General features: G+C 42.5%; 1 protein-coding gene across 6 annotated transcripts in view; it reads right to left on the bottom strand.

Annotated features, from left to right (window-relative positions):
• Window positions 1–21,230, bottom strand: part of heatr4 (HEAT repeat containing 4) — a 199,349-nt gene that overhangs the window by 139,860 nt on the left and 38,259 nt on the right. For all 6 annotated transcript variants that reach the window (XM_059951604.1, XM_059951592.1, XM_059951574.1 and 3 more), the window contains one exon: window positions 6,016–6,210. In XM_059951604.1, the coding sequence (XP_059807587.1) occupies window positions 6,016–6,210 (195 nt within the window). The remainder of the gene's footprint in view (window positions 1–6,015; window positions 6,211–21,230) is intronic.

The raw sequence follows: 21,230 nt of genomic DNA, 5'->3' as shown, positions 1-21,230 counted from the left end.
AAGTGTTGGCGTGGGATAGCTTAGTAAGCAATCTTAATGGTAGTATAACAAATACTACAATTTGATGGCAAATATTGCTTCTTTGTTCAAGAAAATTAAGAATTTATGTCAAAAGTGGGCAAACATAAGGAGCAGATTCTTGGGGGCAGGATTTACAAGCCTTTGGAAGAGAATAGTCTGATTAAGGATACTTAGCATGGCTTTGTGAAGGGCAGGTCACGCCTCACAAGTCTGATTGGCTTTTTTGAGGAAGTGACAAAGCAAATTCATGAGAGCAGTGGATGTGGTGTTTATGGAAATAGTAAGGCATTTGCAAGGTTTCCTCATTGTATGCTCATCCAGAAAGTCATCAGGCATGCAGTCTATGGAAACGACCAACCATGTGAATGCAAAGTGTATTTTGCCTGGATGTCTTTGATGAGTAGTGTCTGCAGGGATCTCTTCTAGGACCCCTGTTCTTAGTAATTTTTATAAATGACTCAGATGAGGAAGTGGAAGGGTAGGTTAGAGAGTTTGCAGTTGACATGGAAGTTGGTGTGTTGTGAATAGTATACAAGGTTGTCATAGGATACAATGGGGTGGGGGGAGACACTGGATGCAAGGCTAGACTGAGAAGTAACAAATGCAGTCCAATCTGGAAAAATGTGAAGCGATTTACTTTTAATGATCGAACTTGAAGGCAGAGTACAAGGTTAATGGTAGGATTCTTAGCAGTGTGGAGGAGCAGGGAGATCTTGGGGTTCACATCCATAGATCCCTCAAGGTTGCTATGCAAATTGATAAGAGTGTTTAAAGCAGTGTATGTTGGTGTTCATTATTCAGGGCTTGAGTTCAAGAGCTGCAAAGTAATGTTGTAGCTCTATAAAATTCTGATTAGACCGCACATGGAGTATGGTATTCAGTTCTGACTGCCTCATTGTAGGAAGGATATGGAAGTTTTAATGAGATTTACCAGGATATTGCCTGGATTAAAGGCAAGGTTGAGGAAGCTAAGGATTTTCTCTTTGGAGCAAAGGAGGATGACAGGCAACTTGATGGAGGTATAAAGGATTGTAAGAGGCATATATAAAGTGGACAGCCCTTCTTTCTAGGGCTGCAGTGATACCAGAGGATATTCTTTTAAGATAAGTGGCGTTTTAGGGGAGAAGTCAAAAGTAGGATTTTTTTTTCCACACACGCACGCGCGAGCGAGCGAGCGCCTGGAACACACTACTGGAAACAGTGAAAGAGAATGATACATCAGAGGTATGGATGAAAGAGAAATGAAGGATTATGGGCAATGTTGGAGGGAAAGTTTAGATTGATCATGGAGTATGTTAAAGAGTCAGTATAATACTGTGTGCTGAAGGGTCTGTGCTATGCATACTGTTACATGTTACATTATTCCTGCTTATTCTTAAAGCCTTTCTTGAACAACAGAACAACATTAGTTATCTTCCAGTCCTCTGGCACCTCAATTGTGACCAAGGACATTTTAAATATTTCTGCCAGGGCTCCTGCAATTTATGCATTAGCCTGACGCAATATCTAGGGGGATATCTTGTTAAGCATTGGGGATATACTCACCCTAATTTGCCTCAAAACAGCCAGCACCTCTGCTTCAATACTCTGGATATGGTCTATGACTTCACTGTACTTTTGCTCAATCCTATAGTCTCTGTGTCTATCTCTGGAGTAATATTGATGCAAAAAAATTAAAGATCTCCCTCATCATTTTTAACTCCATGCATAGATGACCTTGCTGATCTTCAAGAAGACCAATTTTGTTCCCTACTCTTCAGATAACCTATAGAAATCCTTGGTATTCTCTTTCACAATGTCCGCCAGAGTAACTCACAGAATCAGCCTTGTATACCCACACACACACAGAAAAATAAAAAACACATAATGAGGTAGTGTACATGGGCTCATTGTCCATTCTGAAATCTGATGGCAGTGGGGAAGATGATGTTCCTAAAGCATTGAGTGTGTTTCTTCAGACCCCTTTACCTCCTCCTTGATGGTAGCAATGAAAAGAAGGCATGTCCTGGGTGATGAGGGTCTTAAATGATGGATGTCACTCATTTAAGTCATCACCTTTTGAAGACGTCCTTGATGCTGGAGAGGCTAGTGTCTATTTTGGAGATGGCAACTTTTTGCAGCTTTTTGTAATGTTAAAATTGTACAAGGCATTGGTAAAGCCAAGTTTGGAATATTGTGTACAGTTCTGGTCACCGAATTATAGGAAAGATATCAATAAATTAGAGAGTGCAGAGACGATTTACTAGGATGTTACCTGGGTTTCAGCACTTAAGTTACAGAGAAAGGTTGAACAAGTTAGGTCTCTATTCATTGAAGTGTAGAAGGTTGAGGGGGGATTTGATCGAGGTATTTAAAATTTTGAGAGGGATAGATAGAGTTGACGTGAATAGGCTGTTTCCATTGAGAGGAGGGGAGATTCAAACAAGAGGATATAATTTGAGAGTTAGGGGGCAGAAGTTTAAGGGAAACACGAGGGGGTATTTCTTTACTCAGAGAGTGATAGCTGTGTGGAATGAGCTTCCTGTAGAAGTAGTAGAGGCCAGTTCAGCTGTGTCATTTAAAGTAAAATTGGATAGGTATATGGACAGGAAAGGAGTGGAGGGTTATGGGCTGAGTGTGGGTAGGTGGGACTAGGTGCGATTAAGAGTTCGGCATGGACTAGGAGGGCCGAGATGGCCTGTTTCCGTGCTGTGTTATATGTTATGTTATGTTTCTAATCCTGTGTAGTGGCTTGTCTATACCAGACAATGATGTAACCCCTTAAAATACTCTCCACTGTATATCTGTAGAAATTTTTGAGAAACTCTCGTGTTCAGATACAGATCCTGGAAAGGTGCAATAATAACAGAGTTGTCGTGGTGGGAGATTTTAATTTCCCAAATATCAATTGGCATTTCCCTAGAGCAAGGGGTTTAGATGGTGTGGAGTTTGTTTGGTGTGTTCAGGAAGGTTTCCTGACACAATATGTGGATAAGCCTACAAGAGGAGAGACTGTACTTGATCAGGTATTGGGAAATGAACCTGGTCAGGTGTCAGATCTCTCAGTGGGAGAGCATTTTGGAGATGGTGATCATAATTCTATCTCCTTTACAATAGCATTGGAGAGAGATAGGAACAGACAAGTTAGAAAACCGTTTAATTGGAGTAAGGGGAATTATGAGGCTATCAGGCAGGAACTTGGAAGCTTAACTTCAGAACAGATGTTCTCAGGGAAAGGTACAGAAGAAATGTGGCAAATGTTTAGGGGATATTTGTCTGGAGTTCCAATGAGACAGAGAAGTTATGGTAGGGTACAGGAACTGTGGTGTACAAAGGCTGTAGTAAATCTAGTCAAGAAGAAAAGTAAAGCTTACAAAAGGTTCAGAGAACTAGGTAATATTAGAGATCTAAAAGATTATAAGGCTAATAGGAAGGAGCTTAGAAGGAAATTAGGAGAGGCAGAAGGGGTCATAAGAAAGCCTTGGCAGGCAGAATTAAGGAAAACCCCAAGGCATTCTACAAGTATGTGAAGAGCAGGAGGATAAGACGTGAAAGAATAGGACCTATCAAGTGTGACAGTGGGAAAGTGTGTATGGAACCGGAGGAAATAGCAGAGGTACTTAATGAATACTTTACTTCCGTATTCACTATGGAAAAGGATCTTGGTGATTGTAGTGATGACTTACAGCGGACTGAAAAGCTTGAGCATGTAGAATATTAAGAGAATTTGCTGGAGCTTTTGGAAAGCATCAAGTTGGATCAGTTACCGGGACTGGATGAGATGTACCCCAGGCTACTGTGGGAGGTGAGGGAGGAGATTGCTGAGTCTTTGGCGATGATCTTTGCATCATCAATGAGGATGGGAGAGGTTCCGGTGGATTGGAGGGCTGCAGATATTGTTCCCTTATTCAAGAAAGGTAGTAGAGCTGGCCCAGGAAATTATAGACCAGTGAGTCTTACTTCAGTGGTTGGTGGAGCATGTGACTAAACACATTGATGAAGGAAGAGCAGAAGATGTAGTGTATATGGATTTCAGCAAGGCATTTGATAAGGTACCCCATATGCAAGGCTTACTGAGAAAGTAAGGAGGCATGGGATCCAAGGGGACATTGCTTTGAGGATCTGGAACTGGCTTGCCCATGGAGTGGTTGTAGACTGGTCATATTCTGCACGGAGGTTGGTGACCAGTGGTGTGCCTCAGGGATCTGTTCTGGGACCGTTACTCTTCGTGATTTTTATAAATGATCTGGATGAGGAAGTGGAGGGATGGGTTAGTAAGTTTGCTGATGACGCTAAGGTCGGGGGTGTTGTGGATAGTGTGGAGGGCTGTCAGAGGTTACAGCGGGACATTGATAGGACGCAAAACTGGGATGAGGAGTGGCAAATGGAGTTCAACACAGATAAGTGTGAAGTGGTTAATTTTGGTAGGTCAAATATGATGGCAGAATATAGTATTAATGATAAGACTCTTGGCAGTGTGGAGAATCAGAGGGATCTAGGGGTCCAAGTCCATAGGACGCTCAAAGCAGCTGCACAGGTTGACTCTGTGGCTAAGAAAGCATACAGTGTTTTGGCCTGCAGAAATCATGGAATTGAATTTAGGAGCTGAGAGGTAATGTTGCAGCTATATAGGACCCTGGTCAGACCCCACTTGGAGTACTGTGTTCAGTTCTGGTCGCCTCACTACAGGAAGGATGTGGGAAGCATAGAAAGGGTGCAGAGGAGATTTACAAGGATGTTGCCTGGATTGGGGAATATGCCTTATGAAAACAGGTTGAGTGAACTCGGCCTTTTCTCCTTGGAGCGATGGAGGATGAGAGGTGACCTCATAGAGGTGTATAAGATGATGAGAGGCATTGATCATGTGGATAGTCAGAGGCTTTTTCCCAGGGCTGAAATGGCTGCAACAAGATGGCACAGGTTTAAAGTGCTTGGAAGTAGTTACAGAGGAGATGTCGGGGTAAGTTTTTAAACGCAGAGTGTGGTGAGCACGTGGAATGGGCTGCCAGCAACGGTGGTGGAGGCAGGTACAAGTATTTTAAGAGACTTTTGAATAGGTACATGGAGCTTAGAAAAACAGTATGGGTAACACTATGGGTAATTTCTAATGTAGGGACATGTTTGGCACAACTTTGTGGGCCGAAGTGCCTGTATTGTGCTGTAGGTTTTCTATGTTTCTATGTTTTTCTATGTTTCTCTGGCATTTCTTATACTCAAGCACCTCATTTGATCCAAAGTATCTATCTTGACATGCACCGTCTCCTTTTCACCAGAGTCTCAATATCCTTTCATAACCATTAGCTTTACCTTTAATCTTAATAGGACACAAATTCTTCACTCCCAATGTTTCATTTTTAAAACATTGCGGATTTCAAGAAGCGAGGGTTGTCAGAGCACCCCTATCGGTCCTCATGGAGGGGTCAGTGGTGAAAAGGGAAAGCAGATTCAAGTCGTTTGCCATCAACATCTCAGACAATCTATCTCAGACAAAACACATTGATGCAATCACACAGAAGACATTCCAGCAGCCCTACTTTTATCAGGAGTCTGAAGAAATTGGATACGTCAGTAAGTACCCTTGCAAATCTCTATAGATGAGCATTTTCACGGGTGTATCACAGCCTGGTAAGGAGGCTCCAGTGTATAAATTTGCAAAAGCTTGTAAGGGAACATCAGATTTCACTTAGTTTAGAAAAAAATCTGGAACATGTTAGTCCTTGAAGCTATCACATTGTGATAATAACCGACCACGCTCCTTGGTTCTTCTGTCATCTGGTGCCTTAATCATGTTAGATATCAGAAACAAGACACATTGTTCTTTCTGTGACCATTCTCATAAACTTATGTGATACAATCACACATTTTGTGAGCTGGATCCAATTAATGGGAAAGAAACCCAGAAGCCAGTGCTCGTGGAATGTATAATCAGTGCCCTCACAAACATTAATATGGGTGAATGAAACAGGCAAAACTAGCAAGATAATTTCCCAAATTCCTTCTGTACACTAAACTTACACATACGCCAAGCTTTAATCCACTCTGTGACCATGTTGCGCATTACTTGTCGGTCTTCATGAGTATTAAATGATTTCTTCAGTGGTTTGTGCAGGAGTCCATAATCCGGTGGCCTCGGCCCTTTCTCTGTGGCATAATCAGTCAGGGTGGGCAATGCTGTCCACCTCCTCAGGCCTTTGCACACTTTCTTCAGCCCTGTGTGGGTAGAGATAGAAACTGCCATTATAGCAAGAACAAGTGGAGCATCAATGACATTTCTTTCAGTTTTCACAGGTTCTCCTTTACTTTCAACCCTCTAGCATTCTTTCTCCTTCATCTGAGAACCAGAGCCTCAATATTTCTTTCTGATTTGCAGTAAATCAGGGGGTTGATTCCTTCTCTACTGCTCTCTCAATGTCACAAAAACAAAGGAGCTGGTTGTGGATTACAGGAGGAATGGAGACAGGCTAACCCCCATTGACATCAATTGATCTGGGGTTGAGAGGGTAAACAGCTTCAAGATACTCAGCATCCACATCACCCAGGATCTCACATGGTCTGTACATACCGGCTGTGTGGTAAAAAAGGCACAACAGCACCTCTTTCACCTCAGATGGTTGAGGAAGTTTGGTATGGGCCCCCGAATTCTAAGTACTTTCTACAGGGGCACAACTGAGAGCATCCTGACTGGCTGCATCACTGCCTGGTATGGGAACTGTACTTCCCTCAATCACAGGAGGACTCTGCAGAGAGTGGTGTTGACAGCCCAGTGCATCTGTAGATGTGATCTTCCCACTATTCAGGACATTTACAAAGACAGGTGTACAGAAAGGTCCCAAAGGATCATTGGGGACCCAAGTCACACCAACCACAAACTGTTCCAGTTGCTACCATCCAGGAAACTATACAGTAGCACAACAGCCAGGACCAACAGGCTCCAGAACAGTTTCTTCCACCAGGCCATCAGACTGCTCAATTCATGCTGATGCAACTGTATTTCTATGTTATATTAACTGTCCTGTTGTACACACTATTTATTATAAGTTACCATAAATTGCACATTGCATATTTAGATGGAGACGTAATGTAAAGAGTTTTACTCAAGTATATGAAGGATGTAAGTAATAAAGTCAATTCAATTCAAATATTTCTTACATTCAGCTAGGCCACATGTTCATGACTTCAACCTACAATATGCACTGAAGGCGGCTGAGCCATTGTGTCTTATTCTCAGGACTACACCTTGGAATTTATATGCCTCATTAAGAGGATGAAAAATTCAGAATCAATGTCCTGATGAAGATCTGGAAAGTATTGCTTAAAGGGTAGGTTTGCAGGTGGATGAAGTGGGCTGTGGTGCAATGAAGGACAAATAATCCAGGTAGTTGAGAAACAGTAGGAAATTAGGAAAAATAGCAGTAGAAAAACACTAAATTTACGAGCCAGCAACCTCAGATGACGATTGAAAAATTGAAATGTATGCCTAGAAATTAAATGGCACTAAATGGACATAATTGGCAGGGCATAGTGGACTGAAGTACCCGTCTGTGCACTTTATGACTAGGACCCTAAATAGAAATAACAGCATCAGAATGTTATACTGGGTGAACAGTTTCACTCTACCTGCCTACAGGTGTATAGCAGGTGCAGCAATTACTTTAGAAAGGTATCAGAAGGGCAACATAGAAAAAAAAAGATATCTACACCAAAATCCTAAACGTTTCTATAATAATAGCAAAAGGGTAATGGGAGTGAGTAGGTTCCTATGAGCATCAGTGTGATTGTCTATGTTTAGACTACAGGAGATGTTAATCTTCAATCAATTCTTCTTGTTTATATTTAACATGCAGAAGCTCAGGGAATACAGAGAACAGTGATGTTCAGAAATGTATTGACTTTATAAAAGAAAAGGTGTTGTGATTTTGGAGAGCATAATAGTGGACAGGTCCCCAGGGCCTGACATACTCTAGGATATTGTTGAAAGGAACACAAAGGAACTACTGGGGCCTTGGCAGAGATTTTTGTATTATTATTCATTGGTGAAGAACTGAGATTGCGACTAACTTGTTTTTATTTAAGATGAGCTGCAAACACAAAGGCCAGTGAGCTAACAATGTTGGGATAGTAATGGAGGACATTCTAAGAGAATGGATCAACCTGTATTTGGAAAGACAAGGAATGACTATGATTCTTTGACTGGCTAGGGAATTTTTATGGAAAATTGCATCTCATGATTTTTTTTTTAAATCAGGTGATAGGAGAATGACAAGGGTTGAGCAGAAGATGTTATCCTACATCAGATTTACAAAAGCCTTTGACCAGGACCTACATGGAAAATAAGATCACATAGAATCTGGGGTGAGCTAGCCAAATGGATACAACATTGGGTTGGTGAAATGAATCAGAAGTTGGTAGTGGAAGGTTGCAAGCCTGTAACCAGTGGTGTGCTGCTAGGATCTGTGCTGGGCACCGTGATGTTTATCACCTTTATTAACAATTTGGATTGAATATGTAGGCAGAAAATAAGTTTGCAGGTGACGCCAAGATTGGCTGCATGGTAGACAGTGAAGAAAGTTGTCTAAGGTTAAAATATGATCAAGTTAAAATGGGAAATTGGGCAAAGGAATGGCATATGAAATTTGACTCAGACAAGTGCAAGGTGATGCATTTTGGGAAATTAAACCAGGTAGAACAAGTACAGTGAATGGGAGGGCCCTGAGGAATGTGCTAAAATAGAAGGACCTTGAGGTACAAGTACTTAGTTCCCTGAGAGTAACAATGCATAGGATGATAAAGAAGCCAGAATCCACATGGCATATTGACCTTCACTGCTTGGGACAGCGAGTGCAAGAATCAGGATGTAATGTTACTGTATGGAGATTGCTAAGACCACACCTGGAATATTATGTGCAATTCTGGTCACCATGTTATAGGAAGAATATGATTGAGCTAGAGAGGGTGCTGAAAAGATTCACAAAGATGTTACCAAGGCTAGAGGGCTTGAGATATAGACAGAACTCTTTTTCTGGAGTGAATGTGACTGAGGGATTATCTTATAAAAGTTTAGAATGTCTTCAGGGGAATAAATGAGGTATCATATGCAAAATAGGAAGGAAGATACAAGATTGCTGGGGCCTTGACCAGTAACTTCATGTCCTCTCTAGCCATAGGCAAGGACCCAGAGGACTACGGAGTGGTTAATGTTGTAACTCTATTTAAGAAGGGAGCAAGGGAACTATTCCTGCAAACTATTGACCAACGAGTCTCACGTCAGTTGTAGGGAAATTGCTGCAGAAAAGTCATAGGGATAGGATACATGAGCATCTGGAAACTCATGGCTGAATTAGGGAGAGTAAGCATGGCCTTATGCGTGGCAGACCTTGTCTTATCAACTTGACTGAGTTTTTTGACAAGGTGACCATAGACATAGGAGCAGAATTTGTCCATTCAGCCCATTGCGTTTGCACTCCTATTTCATCATGACTGATTCCGGATACCATTCAACCCCATACACATGCCCTCTGATCCTTGATGCCCTGACCAATGAGGAATCTATCAACTTCTGCTATAAAAATATTCATGGTATACCCACGGCTCTCCACCACAGTCTGAGGTAGAGCATTCCACAAATTTACTACTCTCTGGCTAAAAAAAATTCCTCCTTACTTCTGTTCTAAAAGGTCACCCCTCCATTTTGAGGCTCTGCTCTCTAGTTCTGGATACCCCCATCATAGGAAACATCCTCTCCACAACCACCTTATCTAATCCTTTCAACGTTCAGTAGGTCAATGAGATCCCCACACATTCTTCTAAATTCTAGTGAGTACAGGCCTAAAGCTGCCAAACACTCTTCCTATGTTAACCCTTTCATTCCCAGAATCATCCTTGTGAACCTCCGCTGAACTCTCCCCAATGACAATACATCCTTTCTGAGATATGGGGCCTAAAACTGTTGACGATACTCCAAGTGTGGCCTGACTAGTGTCTTATAAAGCTTCAGCATTATCTTCTTGTTTTTGTATTCTATTCCCCTTGAAATAAATGCTAACATTGCATTTGGCTTCTTTACCACAGACTCAATCTGCAAGTTAACCTTCTGGGAGTCTTGCACGAGGAGTTCCAAGTCCCTTTGCACTTCTGTTGCTTGAATATTCTCTTCATTTAGATAATAGTCTGCACTATTGTCCCTTTTACTAAAACACATAATCATACATCTCCCAACACTGTATTCCTTCTGCCACATTTTTGCCCATTCTTCCAACTTGTCTAAGTCTTGCTGTAATTGCAGTGCTTCCTCAGCACTATCTACCCCTCCACCTATCTTTGTATCATCTGCAGAAGTTGATGGTGCCCTGATTGGTCAGGGCATCAAAGGATATGGCAAGAAGGCAGTTGTGTGGGTTTGAGTGGAATCCAGGTTCAGCAAAGATGGAATGGCAGAGCTGACTGGATGGGCTGAGTGGCCTAATTATACTCCTATGTCTTATGGTTTTATCCATTATCTCTTCAGCAACCTCTTTCAGGACTCTGGGATAGCCCATCTTGTCCAGATCACTTATCCATCTTAAGACCTTTGAGTTTGCCTTGCACTTTTCCCTTTGCAATAGCAATGGCACTCACTCCAGCTCTCTGACACTCACTGACCTCTGGCAAACAGCTAGTGTTTTCCATAATAAAGACTGAACTACTTATTAAGTTCACCTGCTATTTCTGTCCCCCATTACTACCTCACCAGCATCATTGTCCAGTGGTCCAATATCAACTCACATCTCCCTTTTATTCTTTATATAACTGAAAAAACTTTTAGCACCTTGCTTTATATTATTGGCTAGTTTGCCCTCATATTTCATCTTTTCCCTTCTTATTGCTTTTTTAGTTGCCTTCTTTTGGATTTTAAAAACTTCCAAATCATCCAACTTCCCACTTCTTTTTGCTACCTTATATGCTCTTTCCTTGCCTTTTATATAGTCCTTAACTTCCCTTGACATCTATAGTTGCCTACACCTGCCATCTGAAAACAAATTTGTCTATGGAATATACCTATCCTGCACCTTGTGAACTATTCCCAGAAAGTTCAGCCACCTCTGTTCTGCCATCAGCCCCACCAATATCCCACTCCAAACCACCTGGGCAAGCTCCTCTCTTGCCTCTGTAATTCCCTTTATTCCATTGCATTACTGATACATGTGATTTGTGCTTCTCCCTCTCAGATTGTAGTATGAATTCAATCATATCATGATCACTGCCTCCTAAGAGTTCCTTTATGTTAAGCTGACTAATAAGATCTGGGTTATTTATACAATACCCAATCTAAGATAGCCTTTCCCCAGTAGGCTTGAGCACAAAGTGCTTTAAAAACCAATCTCATAGGCATTCAACAAATTCCATCTCTTGCCATCTGATACTAACCTGATTTTCCCAATCCCCTTGCATATTGAAGTCCCTCATTACAATTGTGGTCCTTATTACAGGCCTTTTCCAGCTTCCTTTGTAATCTCAACCCCACATCTTGCCCACTATTTGGAAGCCTATATGTGATTCCCATAATTGTTTTTTTTAACCCTTGCAGTTTCTTAACTCCACCCACAAAGATTCAGCATTCTCTGACCTGATGTCACCTTATATGTGACCCTATGTGACAAGAGAGATTGATTAGGTTAGGGCACTGGATATTGTCTACCTGGGTTTTTAGTAAGATGTTTGACAAAGAGCAGAGTGATCTTGTGATCCAAGTTCATAGCTCCTTGAAAGTGGCTGGACAGGTCAGTAAGGTGGTTAAGAAGGCTTATGTAATGCTTCCTTCTATTAGTTGAGACACAGACTTCAAAGTTAAGAGGTTATGTTGCAACTTTATAAAATTCTGGTTAGCCACATCTGGAGTATTGCATCCAATTCTGGAGCCCCACGGTAGGAAGTGTACCAGGATGCTGCTCAGTTTAGAGGGTGGCGGTGTCTGTGTTTACATAAACACGGAATGGTGTAAGAACTCTGTGCTGGTTTCCAGACATTGCTCATTGTTAGTGGAGTTTGTGGCAGTTCGATGCAGACCATTTTATTTGCCACAGGAATTCATCTCTGTCCTTGTATTCGGTGTCTACATTCCCCCCAGCGCTAATGCTAAGGAGGCGCTCTGTGAACTGTACGGGGCTATTAGCGAACTGCAGAACGCACATCCTGATGGTCTGTTTATTGTCGCCGGAGATTTTAACCACGCGAACCTTAAGTCAGTGCTCCCCAAGTTCCATCAATATGTGGACTTTGCAACGGGGGGGAAGAACGCATTGGACCTGGTTTACACAAACATCCCTGACGCGTACTGGGCACAGCCCCGCCCCCACCTTGGATACTCAGACCACATCTCTGTTATGCTAATCACAGCATACAGACCGCTCGTCAGGCGCTCCAGACCAGTTCAGAAGCAGGTGAAAACCTGGCCAGCAGGAGCCATCTCTGCTCTTCAAGACTGCTTTGAACACACTTACTGGCACATGTTCAGGGGGGCTGCAACCGATGGCGACTCTACCAACTTAGAGGAGTACACAGCATCAGTGACCAGCTACATCAGCAAGTGCACTGATGATGTTACTCATGTCCAGGACCATCACTACATGCTCTAACCAGAAGCCATGGATGACCGCAGAGGTGCATGCGCTGCTGAGGTCCCATGACTCCACTTTCAGAGCAGGCGACAAGGCAACAGCAAGGGTTTTAACAACAGCAAGGGCTAAACTGTCCCGAGCCATCAGAGGGGCAAAGCTAATCCGTAGTTACTTCCAGGACATCACCAATTACAAGACAACATCACCTGACTGTGCACGTGATGCCTCCCTCCCAAATGCACTGAATAACTTCTACGCCCGGTTTGAGGTGGAAAATGACGTGGCAGCGAGGAAGTCCACCCCTCCTGTGAATGACCAGGTGCTGTGTCTCTCCATGGCTGATGTGAGAAGAACCCTGTGCAGGGTCAACCCACGGAAGGCTGCTGGACCAGACAACATCCCTGGTAGAGTGCTCAGAGGATGTGCAGACCAGCTAGCAGATGTTCTCACTGACGTCTTCAACATCTCCCTGAGCAGCGCCACCGTTCCAATGTGCTTCAAGGCCGCCACCATTGTCCCTGTGCCGAAGAAGTCTTCAGTGTACTGCCTAAATTACTACCGTCCCATTGCACTTACATCCATCATCATGAAGTGTTTTGAGAGGCTTGTCATGAGGCATATCAAGACCCTGCTGCCCCCTCACTGGACCCCCTGCAGTTTGCGTACAGTCCCAACCGCTCGACAGATGATGCCTTTGCCACCACCCTCCACCTGGCCCTAACCCACCTGGACACAAAAGACACGTACGTTCGAATGCTGTTCATAGACTTTAGTTCAGCATTCAACACAATCATCCCTCAGAAATTGATTGGAAAGCTGAGCCTACTGGGCCTGAACAGTCTGCACCTGGATCCTAGACTTCCTGACTGGGAGATCTCAGTCAGTCCGGATCAGGAGCAGCATCTCCAACACCATCACACTGAGCACGGGGGCTCCACAGGGTTGTATGCTCAGTCCACTGCTGTTCACTCTGCTGACCCATGACTGTGCTGCAACACACAGCTCGAACCATATCATCAAGTTCACCAATGACACCACCGTGGTGGGTCTCATCAGCAAGAACGACGAGTCAACTTACAGAGAGGAGGTGCAGCGGCTAACAGACTGGTGCAGAGCCCACAACCTGTCTCTTAATGTGAACAAAACAAAAGAGATGGTTGTTGACTTCAGGAGGGCACAGAGCGACCACTCCCTGCTGAACATCGATGGCTCCTTGGTAGAGATCGTAAAGAGCACCAAATTTCTTGGTGTTCACTTGACGGAGAATCTCACCTGGTCCCTCAACACCAGCTCTATAGCAAAGAAAGCCCAGCAACATCTCTACTTTTTATGAAGGCTGAGGAAAGTCCATCTCCACCCCCCCCTCCCCATCCTCATCACATTCTACAGGGGTTGCATTGAGAGCGTCCTGAGCAACTGCATCACTGCCTGGTTCGGAAATTGTACCATCTCGGATTGCAAGACCCTGCAGCGGATAGTGAGGTCAGCTGAGAAGATCATTGGGGTCTCTCTTCCCGCCATCACGGATATTTACACTACACGCTGCATCCGCAAAGGAAAAAGTATAATGAAGGACCCCATTCATCCATCATACAATCTCTTCTCCCTCCTGCCATCTGGGAAAAGGCTCCAAAGCATTCGGGCTCTTACGACCAGACTATATAACAGTTTCGTCCCCCAAGCTATCAGACTCCTCAATATCCGAAGCCTGGACTGACACCTTGCCCTACTGTCCTGTTTATTTTTTATTGTAATGTCGGTACTGTTTTTGTGCACTTTATGCAGTCCAGTGTAGGTCTGTAGTCTAGTATAGCTTTCTGTGTTTTTTTAAAATTACGTAGTTCAGTCTAGTTTTTGTACTGAGTCATGTAAACTATGGTCCTGAAAAATGTTGTCTCATTTTTACTATGCACTGTACCAGCAGTTATGGTCGAAATGACTATAAAAGTTGACTTGACGATATGCTGTCATGAGAGGTAGCATAAACCTGGGTTTTTTCTCTGGAGCACCGGAGGCTGAGGGGAGATCTGATAGACGTTTATAAGATTATGACCTGCTGTCAGTGCCCTGAAGCAGGGACCCAATCACAGACCAACTACAGTGCGCACTGTGATATTTACTGAATAGCAAATCCAGAGGGGCAACAAAGTCAGGATCAAAGTTCAGGTGGAGATCAAAAGTTCCAGAGAAATCCAAAAACTAGAATTGGGAAACAGGCAGAGTCAATATTCAGATAGACAGAGTTCAGATACAACTGCTGGAAAGGCTCAGAAAAACTCACTGGCACAATCTGGCAATAAACAGGTGAAAACACCGGACTAAAATACACTGAGCAATAAATAGAGAGGCAGATGATAGGTGGAGCACAATGAGACACAAGTGGCAACAAAACAGGTAATAATGAGAAACAGGTGAGAGGCAGAATACTCAGTAATACAGGGGCTGGAGTAGAACAGGAACAGGGACAGGAGCACATGGGGAATGAAAATAAACAAGAGCACATGGCAATACAAAACCACAGACTGATGGCAATGGGGAAACACACAAGAAGATAGTTCAACTGGAGGTACTGACATCTGCATAGATAGAGTAGATAGGGAGTATCTGTTTCCCAGGGTTGAGATGTCTAATACCAAAGGGCATTCATTGAATGTGAAAAGGGATAGGTTCAAGGGGGATATGCTGTCTGGTATGGTGGTAGCAGCGACACGCGGCACATGTGGAAGGGCATTCAGGACATTGCCAACTACAGGACAATATCACATGCCTGTGCTGGTGATGCCTCCCTCCCAGATGAGTTGAACAACTTCTATGCTCATTTTGAGGTGAAAAATGACGTGGTGGTGAGGAAGACCACTCCTCCTACAAATGACCAGGTGCTGTGCCTCACCGTGGCTGATGTGAGGAGAACCCTGTGCAGGGTCAACCCACAGAAGGCTGCTGGACCAGACAATATTCCTGGCAGAGTGCACAGAGGGTGTGCAGACTAGTTGGCAGATGTTCTCACTGACATCTTCAACATTTCCCTGTGCAGCGCTGTTGTTCCAACGTGCTTCAAAGCCGCCACCATCTTCAGTGTTCTGCCTCAACGACTACTGTCACGTTGCACTCACATCCATCATCATGAAGTATTTCAAGAAGCTCGTCACGAGGCACATCAAGACCCTGCTACCCACCTCACTGGACCCCCTGTAGTTCGTGTATTGTCCCAACCACTCAATAGACAATGCCATCGCCATCTGGCCCTCACCCACCTGGACAAAAAAGACACATACGTTTGAATGCTGTTCACAGACTTCAGTTCAGCATTCAACACAATCATTCCTCAGCACCTGATTGGAAAGCTGAAACTACTGGGCCTGAACACCACCCTCTGCAACTGGATCCTAGACTTCCTGACTGGGAGACCTCAGTCAGTCCAGATTGAGTGTAGCAGCTTCAACACCATCAAAATGAGCACAGGGGCCCCCAGGGCTGTGTGCTCAGTCCACTGCTGTTCACTCTGCTGACCCACGACTGTGCAGCAATACACAGCTTGAATCACAACATCAAGTTTGCTGATGACACAACCATGGTGGGTCTCATCAGCAAGAATGATGAGACAGCATAAAGAGAAGAGGTGCAGCACCTAATGGACTAGTGCAGAGCCAACAACCTATCTCTAAATGTGAACAAAACAAAAGAGATGGTTGTTGACTTCAGGAGAGCATGGAGTGACTACTCTCTGCTGAATATTGACAGCTCTTCCATTGAAATCATTACCAGCACCAAATTTCTTGGTGTTCACCTGGCGGAGGATCTCACCTGGTCCCTCAACACCAGCTCCATAAACAAGAAAGCCCAGCAGCATCTCTACTTTCTGCAAAGGCTGAGAGAAGTCCATTTCCCACCCCCCATCCTCACCACATTCTACAGAAGATATATCAAGAGCAACCTGAGCAGCTGCATCACTACCTGGTTCAGGAATTGCACCACCTCGGATCACAAGGCTCTGCAGCAGAAAGTGAGGTCAACTAAGAAGATTATCGGGGTCTCTGTTCCCATCATTGCAGACATTTACACCACATGCTGCACCCTCAAAGCTAACAGCATTGTGAAGGACCCCACGCACCCCTCATAAAACACTTCCCTATTGTACTGCCCTATACTGTTTTGTGCACTATGTAGTCCTCTGTAGGTCTGTAGTCTAGTGTAGTTTTTGTGTTGTTTTTACATTGTCTAGTTTAGCCTTGAGTTGTCTCACATAGTCTAGTGTAGTTTTGTGTTGTTTCATGTAGCACCATGGTCCTGAAGGAACGTTGTTTCGTTTTTACTGTGTACTGTACCAGCAGTTTACAGTCGAAATGGCAATAAAAAATGACTTGTCTTGACTTGATTAACAGTCGACATTTCGGGTCAAGACTCTTCTACAGGGCTGGAAAGGAGAAGATGCTAGATAAAAAAATGTGGGGAGGGGAAGGAGGATATCTGGAAGGTGATAGGTGAAACCATGTGGATAGGAAAGATAAAGGGATAGAGAAGAAGGAATCTAATAGGAGAGGAGAATGGACTATAGGAGAAAGAAAAGGCTGAGAGGACCCCAGGGGAGGTGATCAGCTGCTGAGAAGAGGTGAGAGGCCAGAGTGTAGAATAGGGAAGTGAGGGGGAGAGAAAAATATCTTACCAAAAGTAGAAATCTCTATTCATGCCACCATCAGATTGGAGGCTATTCAGATGGAATATAAGGTGTTACTCCTCCACCCTGAGGGCGGCCTCATCTTGTCAGAATGGGAATGGGAATTAAAATCACAAACACAAGGAAATCTGCAGATGCTAGAAATCCAAGAAACACATACAAAATTCTGGAAGAACTCAGCAGGCCAGGCAGCATCTATGGAAAAGAGTAAACAGTTGATGCTTCTAGCCAAAACCCTTAAAATGTTTGGCCATTGGGAAGCTCCATTTTGGGCTGATGGAACAGAGGTGCTTGATGAAGCAGTCCCCCAGTTTATGACCAATGTAGAAGAGGCCACATCGAGATAACCGGACATCATAGACAACCCCAACAAATTCATGAGTGAAGTGCTGCTTCACCTGGAAGGACTGTTTGGGGCCCTGAACAGGGGTGAGTGAGCAGGAGTAGCACTTTGGCTACTTGTAGGGATAAGTGGCAGGAGGAAGATTAGTGGGAAGGGACAGATGGACAAGGGAATCACAGTGGGAGCAATCACTGCAAAAGGTGGGGGGGGGGGGGTGATAGGGTGAGGGTATTTAGAAACATAGAAAACCTACAGCACAATAAAGGCCGCTTGGCCCACAAAGTTGTGCCGAACATGTCCTGACCTTGGAAATTACTAGGCCTACCAATAGCCCTCTAGTTCTCTAAGCTCCATGTACCTATTCAAAAGTCTCTTAAAAGACCCTATTGTATCCGCCTCCACCACCATTGCCTCCACACACTCACCACTCTCTGAGTAAAATCTTAACCCTGACATCTCCTCCATACCTACTCCTTGTTTTGGAGGTTTGAAGTCTTTATTGAAGGCCTCCCTGTTGGTTGATTCACAGTTTAACTGCTGATTATTTTTATTTTTTTATATATTATTTTTTTTCACTTTTTTTATTTTTGATATTTTTTTTTCTTCTCTGTAAATGGTTGATAAGTACTCTCCTTGAATCTACAATTTTCCCCTTCCTCCCTTTTTTTCCTTTTCTCTTCCTTTAACCTTCTATAATTTTTTGCGGGTAGGTTAGTTTTGGTTTTCTTCTGTTTTTCTTTGTATTAAGTTTTATATTTCTGCAGAAGATGTTCCAATTTGTAGTTATGTTTTCTAGTGCATAAACTAGTTACCATTTGCTATAGTATTTATATGGAACTGCTGTTAATGACACAGTATAAGTTATATTTGGGTTAATTTTTTTGGTAGAACTAGCTGCTTTTTTTGGTAGCCGACTAGTTTTGGGTTGTGTGGATGGGGTGGATTTTCCAGTTCTAACATCACTCTCTGTATTTATTGTTTTCCTTTATTGCTCAGGACATGTTTATGTTTTGATTTTACGAATCTTTGTTTACATTTCTGCTCCCAGACTGTTATTGTATTGCTTGACTTTTTATATGCCTGCTAACTTTTATGCATTAGTAATTGATAATGGCTAGTGCACTTAAATTTGTGAGCTGGAATGTAAAGGGATTGAATCACCCTGTTAAAAGGAGGAAGGTATTCTCACATATTAAACAACTCAAAGCTGACATTGCTTTCCTTCAAGAAACTCATATACGTTGTTTTAATAACTCCCGGCTTCTGTCAAAGTGGGTGGGTCAGCATTTTCATTCATCCTTTGCCGCTAAAGCTAGGGGGGTTCTCCATCCTTATTAACTCAAATATTCCTTTTGAACTCCATAATAAAATATCTGATACAAATGGCCGTTTTATTATTGTTTCTGGTAAACTATATAACACTAAAGTTGTACTAGCAAACCTGTATGCCCCCAACTTTGATGATGTTAATTTTTTGAACGTTTTTTTCCCTCACTACCAGACATAAACTCATACTCTCTTATACTGGGCGGTGACTTCAACTGTTGGTTAGATCCTAATTTGGATCGATCGTCCTCTGTTACTAGACCACCTACTAAATCTGCCTTAGCTATCCAATCGTTTCTCTCTAATTTTGGTATCTCTGATATATGGCGTTTCCTTCATCCTACTGAGAGAGATTATTCTTTTTTTTCACATGTTCACCATACCTTCACTAGAATTGACTATTTCTTACTCAATAACCAACTTATTCCATTTGCCTACTCTTGTGACTATCAGAGTATACTGATTTCTGACCATGCCCCAATTACTCTCTCTTTAAACTTTCCTGGTCTCCCTCAGAGGAATAAACACTGGCGGTTCGATTTGACTTTATTATCGGATGATGATTTTCTAAAATTTATTAAGGATCAGATAACCTTTTATTTTAACACTAATACATCACCTGAAGTGTCATCCCAGATTGTCTGGGATGCCATGAAAGCACATATGAGGGGTCAAATAATCTCTTACACAGCAAATCTCAACAGAAGGTCCTGTGCAGATCGATTAGACCTCATTAACCAGATTAAAGAATTGGATCAACTGTATGCTCAAACTAAGAACCCTGAATTATACAAGAAGCATGTAGAACTCCAAACTAAATTTAATCTTTTGTCTACTCAACCTGTCGAACGCCAACTTCTTGAAAGTAAGAGTCGCTTTTACATTCATGGTGATAAATCTGGTAAATTTCTAGCCAATCAGCTGAGGCATTCCAAAGCCAAACAACATATTACAAAGATCTGGAAGGAGAACAGAGACTCTACATCGGATCATTTAGAAATTAATGACGCATTTAAACATTTTTATTCTCGGCTTTATTCCTCTGAATCTTTGAATGACAATATCTCTGTTGATCAATTTTTAAATAATCTGAATATTCCTTCACTTTCATCCGATTTTAAAGCCAAACTTAATGCGCCTATATCATCAGAAGAAATATCTTTTGCAATTTCTGCACTGTCCTCAGGGAAATCTCCTGGACCTGATGGGTTCCCTGTAGAATTTTATAAATCATTCTCTTCACTTCTTTCTCCTCAGTTACTTTCAGTATTATCTGACTCGTTTAATTACGGCAAATTGCCACTCTCTTTTAATGAGGCATCTATTATTCTTCTATTAAAAAAGGGTAAAGACCCAACAGAGTGTTCCTCGTATAGGCCGATTTCTTTGCTCAATGTTGATGTAAAGATCTTGGCTAAAGTTTTGGCTTATAGATTAGAAACCGTTATTCCCACGATTATTTCTGATGACCAATCAGGTTTTATTAAAAATCGTCTCCCTTTTTTTAACATTCGGCGTTTATTTAATATTTTATATTCACCTCCAACTGGGACTCCTGAATGTGTTATTTCCCTCGATGCGGAGAAAGCATTTGATCGTATAGAGTGGAACTACCTTTTTGCAGTATTAGAAAAATTTGACCTCGGTCAAAGTTTCATCTCTTGGATCAAATTGCTATACTTGTGTCCTACTGCCTCTGTTTTAACTAATTTTCAGAAATCCCAGGTATTTAATCTCAAACGTGGCACCCGTCAGGGATGCCCCTTAAGTTCCTTTCTCTTTGATTTGGCTATAGAACCTTTGGCGATAGCATTTCGAAATTGTCCTGAATTGACCGGGATTTGGAGAGGGGGTGTTGAGCATAAAGTTTCTCTTTATGCTGATGACTTATTACTCTTTCTCTCAAATCCGTCTACATCCTTACCGCCAATGTTTTCACTTCTTGACCAGTTTAGCCAGATCTCAGGCTATAAACTTAATTTACATAAGAGCGAACTTTTCCCAATTAATAAAGAAGCACAAGAATTAATGTTTCATGATCTCCCTTTTAAAGTAGTCCATAATCAATTTACTTACCTTGGGATTACAGTCATAAGGAAGTTTAAAGATCTCTTTTGTGAAAACTTTGTCAATCTTTCATATACTATAAAACAGAGTCTGGTACAATGGTCACCTCTATCTATGTCTTTGGTAGGTCATATTAATGTTGTTAAAATGTATGTTCTCCCTAAATTTTTATACTTATTTCAATCTATCCCAATTATTATTCCTAAATCTTTTTTTGATTCCTTAG

This window comes from Hypanus sabinus, chromosome 2 (assembly GCF_030144855.1).
Source record: "Hypanus sabinus isolate sHypSab1 chromosome 2, sHypSab1.hap1, whole genome shotgun sequence".
NCBI lineage: Eukaryota > Metazoa > Chordata > Chondrichthyes > Myliobatiformes > Dasyatidae > Hypanus > Hypanus sabinus.
The sequence above is the reverse complement of the archived record's forward strand: the minus strand, read 5'-3'. Positions and strand labels throughout refer to the sequence as shown.